General features: G+C 46.4%; 1 protein-coding gene across 1 annotated transcript; it reads right to left on the reverse strand.

Annotated features, from left to right (window-relative positions):
* Positions 1-742: 742 nt before the first annotated feature.
* On the reverse strand, positions 743-2,745 carry LOC109861070. The gene is made up of 2 exons (XM_020440575.1): positions 1,623-2,745; positions 743-1,506 (listed from the first exon to the last, which is right to left on the reverse strand). Exons 1-2 carry the CDS (start codon positions 2,743-2,745, stop codon positions 743-745), a joined length of 1,887 nt encoding a protein of 628 aa, XP_020296164.1.
* Between the last annotated feature and the right edge of the window lie 3,278 nt (positions 2,746-6,023).

Genomic DNA, 6,023 nt, shown 5'->3' on the forward strand with positions numbered 1-6,023 from the left:
ACTCTCGGCATTGCCAAGTCGCACGCATCAACCGCTGTGCGGGTGATCCACTCAGCCTCTTCCTCGGCTGACCACCCTGTCTCCACAGGGTTGCCCCATGCAGCACCTAGAACCGCTGCCTCAAAGAGGTCATGGTCCCAGTCCTCCTTGCGCCAGCGAGGAAAGCGAGGCTCTCCACGATCAGCGACGCCGCGCTGGCGGTGGACTGTCAGCGCGACGTACCTATGGTCTGAGAGGGACTCCTCGTCCTCCCAGACCTCCCACCTGGTAACGAGTGGGACCGCCGCAACCGACCCCCACGACAAGTCGACGACCGAACAACCCTGTGAGCGGACGCAGGTCCACGTAGAGCCCACGTTAAGAATATGGACTCCCGTTTCCGCAGCCCACAACTCAACCGCCTTTCCCCTTGCATTCAACGAGGGTGAGCCCCACTGGGTGGACCACGCATTAAAATCTCCTAGGACCAGATAAGTTCTACCGCCAACACGCCGAATGCTATCTCGGAGTGAGTCCAAGGACTCCTCAACGCACAGCCACAAAGCCACGGCCACGGTCCAAAACTTCGGACACAGTGCGGCTGGCCTGGGAAGACCAGACAACCGCAGCTACTCCGTCCAGATCGCTGGCCCACCTGGGGGATTGTGGAACCCAGCAGGGCTCGGAAACCGCGGCCAGCGCGATCTGCTTTTCGCGCATTACTTGCCGGAGCAAGTCCTGCGCTGGACCGCAATGATTTAAATTAATTTGGAGGATCTGGTCCATCTTCCTCTGTTACCTCCATCTGCTCCTCGGTCCTCCGCTCCAAAGGTTTCTTAACGCCGTTCCGGCCCTTTGTCCTCGAGGGACAGGCCGCGTTGCCCGTTCTGTGCCCAGACGCAAGGTTCCGGAATGCGCACAAAACACAATGAGCCTTCTCTTTACACTCACAGGCGACGTGACTGTTTTCACCGCAGCGATAGCACATCTTGCTGCGGTCGACGTCATTGCAACAAGCTGCCCGGACGTGCCCGAACTCCAGGCACTTAAAACATTGGAGTGGTCGCGCAGGGCGAAGGACGGCGCGAGCCGAGGACCACTCTACTTTTAGCCGGCCTTTTTCCGCAATTTTGTCCGCGACCTCAGCCGGGCAGCGAAGCCAGGCTACGCCCATGCGATCACGGCCCTCCTTAATGGGGCCCATTGTGACGTCTTCGGCGCGACAGGGGCCGAACTCGCCCAAGGACAGTACCGCCACTACATCTTTTGCCTCAACGGATTTGTCGAGACCCGTGAGGCAAATTTCGCTCTTGCGTACTGGCCGGGTAACCGTGGCCTTTCCTTGTAAAACCGGGGTCAGTACAGCTATCAGTTGGTCCGCCTTCTTGTCTCCACCTGGGCCCGGTATTTCAACGAGGATACCCCCGCCGACATCACGACGAATGCGAGTGTCGTTAATCCCCATTTTCTGAAGAGGAACCGCCGCCCGCGCAGTGCGGATAATGTCCGCATACGGTGTCGGTTGCTCTTGTCCCGGGGGACGCCGAATTGCAACCGCAGCCACGTGCCGAGGTTTGCGCTTCTTGCGCCTAACTCCGCCTCGGGGTGGCTGGCAGGCCCTAGCTGGGGAGGGTGCCCGTCACCCTGTTGTTGTTGCCTTCGGGCAGGGTTCTGCTGAACAGCAGTGGGACCTTCCGGTCGAGCGACTGCGGATGTGGACTTGGGGCCACGCCGCTTTTGCTTGGTGACTTCCACCCACGTCTCCGTCGAGGGCTGCTGGCTGGCCACCGGTTGGGTATTTCGACAAACCGGCTGTGCAGTCTTTTGTCTGCCGTCTTGAGCGGCGCTCACGTTACTCGAAAGCGCGCCGTTAACTAGCTCAACGACGCGCTCCTCCGTTTCTCTCCTGCTCTTGCGGAGCAGCTCTATGACCTCGCGTTTGATAACGGAGGCCATGTCCTCCTCACCGGCAAAAGCCGTCTTTGGAGATCCACCTCCAGGGGTTTCTTTAAGGACCCGCTTTCGGCCTCCCACCGAAGAAAGATTCACGGGTGGGGCCACCACCTTGACCACGGGACCAGCGCCCGCTGGAACAGACTGCACAGACGTTACCACAGGTATAGACGCCTGTACAGCTACGTCACATCCTTGCCGCGCTGGGGCTCTTTCTTCGATCTCTTTCACTCTCCTCTTCAGCCTCAGGATTTCGGCTTGTAGTGCACCATTTGACAAGCAAAGTTGGTGCACTTCTTTTTCAGCGGCAGCAGCACGGTCGTACAAATGTTGTGCGTTACCCCGCATCTCAACACGTGCAGCCAGGGCCCTTGTCTCCTTTTGGAGTTTGATAAAGGCCCGTTTCATTTGGCCCGAAATCGAGCCTTTAAGCCGCTTAGACTTCTTCCTCAGTCTATTCACATACGTGAGGCGACTGAGGATTACTTCCAACAACGTGGGAAGCGACGCGACTTTGGTGTCCACGTCTGACCCCGGATCGATGTCTGACTCGGGCGCGGAAGTCGCATATTCGTCAGAATGACTGACGGTAGTGACGCGACTTCTTTTGGCCGCTCTTTGCCTCTCCCGGGCGGCGCCCTTTGCCCCTTTCCGCGTTAGAGCACTATTCTTAAAGAACGAGCGGGTTGTTTTTTGCCGCTGCGTCAAGGACAGCTGCTCGCTCTCCACCTGAGACTCTTCGTCCAAAGACTGGATTTCTAGAGTGGCAATCACTCTCTCCTCCGGGATCCTGCTCGGACCAGGACCCGCCATATCCACGTTCTCTATAGCTTCAGAAGTAGCACTAAAAACTGCTCCGCCTGCTTGGCACGAAGCAGCCAACTCCTAGTTTGATGACGACCGGACGGGGGCAGGGCCGGGACCCCCGAACTGCCGGCACCTGGATGTCCGTTTATCCTGGTCCGGTAACATTTCTTCCTCTGTACTTGTCATCTCCATGGTGGATGGGGTGGTTTAATTTCGGAGTGTCCTTCTCTTAGGACGATTCCCGGCCAAGGGTAACGAGCTCGTCCTGCCCGGGTTTGGAGTCAGGGTTTTCCCTCCCCTAGTCCAGTGGCCGACCCGAAAGCGCCTCTCGGAGCTGGACACCCCGGATTTTTAGTCAGAGTTTACTCCCCTAGTCCGATTGCACCGTGGCTGACGGGGTCGGACGTCCCCGGATTTGAAGTCAGGGTTTTCTCCCCTATCCCAGATGCCCCCGCATAAGGGGCTAAGCAGGGCTGAGAACCCCCGATTTTTGTTCGAGGTTTTCCTTCCTCTATTTCTCCTCTTAGTTTAAGAGCTCCCCGAGGGCCTTCCTGGCATGGGTGACTCTGCCAGGAAATCCTAAGATTCCCCGCCAGTATAGCCCCTCGGATCTGCGCTCCCCTAAGCCCGAGCATCACGACAAGGTGGGGGAAAGTCGCCCGAAATATGCCATATATGTAATACTCCTATATGGCTAGTTAAGCAAGTTTTCCATAAGCGGGACTTGTCTCAACACTGAAGGATAGAAGATAGATGCTTATTGGCTCTCCAAGAAAGAGTAGGAGGAGTGTTCAATAATTGGTAATGCGCAAGCGTTGCGGGAAAATTTAAACAGATTTATAAAAAGAATCTACTAGTTAGTAATTATTAAGAAAAAAAAATATAGAAAGTGTCTATAAATGGTTTTATTTTCTAATTACAAAAAGTTATACGTAAAATTTTATTAGATAAATATGTTCAAGGCCCGATTGAAAAACAAAAATTAATTTATATTTTGCAAGAAAGTGAAAACAATATAGAAAAGAGATGACATAAAACGTTAAAATTTTTGGCACAATAATAAAAAATATCAGTGATGTAATATATTAATAGAAGCAACATAATTAAGTAAGAAATAAAATACAGCATGCAATATACAAGTGACACCAATATTGTACAAAAAAAATGTATTTATTTTATAAATGTAAAATAATTATATTAATTTGATAAACAAATTAAAATTTACATTTTTTTGTAATTAAAATTTACATTTATTTTATATATAAAGTTATATATTATTCTTACGATAAACTGATAACCACATTTCAGAGACATAATATATACATTAAAATTTACGCTTATAACTTACTTATGTAAGCAAAGATCTTTATTTTTGGCTTGTTTTTTGTTACAGACATAACAATACCTTACCATTTTGCACTGATTTTCTTGTGTAGTACGTAATTTTCGTGCTACACAAATAGATTCAAAACAATATCTTAGAAGACTTTTGAGGTTATACTTCACGTTACATGTGCTATAGATTTTCAGTACTGGCAGTGAATATCGGAACGCAGCCAATATAAGCATTATGGATACATGTCNGCAGCCAATATAAGCATTATGGATACATGTCACGCATGCGCTTTCGAACAAACTGAACAGTGATAAAGAGTAATAAAGAGAGTAGAGCATTGTCTGCACCGTAGTGTTGGAACCGCGCTGAGAGCTCAACTAGCCATATAGAAGTATTACATATATGCTATATGCTAACCATAGAGAGGGCCGCGCGAGGAGCAACAGAGAGATAGATATATTCTGTCTCAACTGTGGCTCTCCCACTCCGTGCTCTGTTATTCTCTTCTATAAGAAGTGCCCGCAATTGAAACAGAAAAATATATCTCTCTTTAGCTGCTTTCCTTTTAGGAGACACAGTCGACACAAAAGTCATTCTGTCTTTGTTCAGTATTCAGTGAGAAACAAAGATAGAATGACTCTTGTATCGACTTGTGTCGACTGTGTCTCCTAAAAAGAAAGCAGCCTTTGTCGATCCTCCTTGCGCTCCCATGGCCTCTCCGTGAGTATAAGCTCTATGATCCAAACGCACCGCATTCACAGGTTGCACACATACACACACATCAGAGTTCATTCATTTGTCATTTGCACACAGTCGCACCGCAAACACACGCACGCAACGGCGCTCATTAAGTAACACTTTCATCTGCAACAAGATACTCGAGCGCATTAATTCCAACTATCACTGCTAGGAGGCAATCGACGTAAATTATATTCGTATTATATTTTTTTTCTTTTAGTAATATAAAATATTTTATAAATTAATTAGGGGGGTATTCGGGGTCTTTCACATACGTAATGCAAAATTGGCATTGTGTGTGATTTTTAAAATTGAAATTTCAATTCGAAAAACTCACGTGAATTATTTACACGTGAAAGCGTATAGACAAATGTATTCTTACATTTATACACACATTTATCCGCACAACATCCTGCGACCGGCTCTTTACGACCATTCATTTATTAGTTTAGAAAGATAGAGCCCGAGATGATTCTCACTATTAATTGTTAAATATATATTAATTTTTTTCCCCTTGTTATTTTCCATTTTTTCAATACGTGATTAACAAATAGTAGACGTAACAATGATCGCTTCTACGTTGTCTTTGATAGGAACCAGTTTCATATTTTTCTTTTTTTTTTTTATCTGAATTAAAGACAATTTGTCGCATAGAATCTATTATGTTTATACATATATATACATATGTATACACACGAAATGCACGAAGTATACAATTTAACCGATTCATGTTTACATTGTGTATTTAACATAACGCCGATGATACTTGTCGATGTCATACTTGAGAATATAGAATTATTTAATTGTATTTAATTAATGCTAAAATTCTTTGAAAAAATATTGATTTGCTTTAAAGAAGCGTTTACTTGTCGTATAACTATGTAGTAAAAAATAATAAACATAATAGATTCTATGCGACAAATCGTCTTTAATTCAAATAAAAAAAAAGAAAGAAAAATGTGAAACTGGTTCCTATCGAAGACAACGTAGAAGCGATCATTGTTACGTCTACTATTTGTTACTCACGTATTGAAAAAATGGAAAATAACAAGGAGAAAAAAATTAATATATATTTCTTATACAAGTTTAGTATCGAAATACAGAGTACATAATGATCGTTGCTGCGTGTCATAAAATGAGACTGCATTTTGTAAAATAACGCATTATTTTTTTTTATTGCCAACATTTGTTTTTAAGAACAAAAGCGATG

This window comes from Pseudomyrmex gracilis, unplaced genomic scaffold (assembly GCF_002006095.1).
Source record: "Pseudomyrmex gracilis isolate BER0280 unplaced genomic scaffold, ASM200609v1 scaffold_557, whole genome shotgun sequence".
In the NCBI taxonomy this organism is placed as follows: Eukaryota; Metazoa; Arthropoda; class Insecta; order Hymenoptera; family Formicidae; genus Pseudomyrmex; species Pseudomyrmex gracilis.

What these genes read in the sequence shown, in the direction of transcription:
- LOC109861070 (XM_020440575.1), bottom strand. Translation starts at nt 2,745, where the DNA reads ATGGCGGGTCCTGGTCCGAGCAGGATCCCGGAGGAGAGAGTGATTGCC. An exon ending in CCGAAGGCAACAACAACAGG is followed by an intron (nt 1,507 to 1,622) that starts GTGACGGGCACC and finishes CCCCGGGACAAG; the next exon opens with AGCAACCGACACCGTATGCG.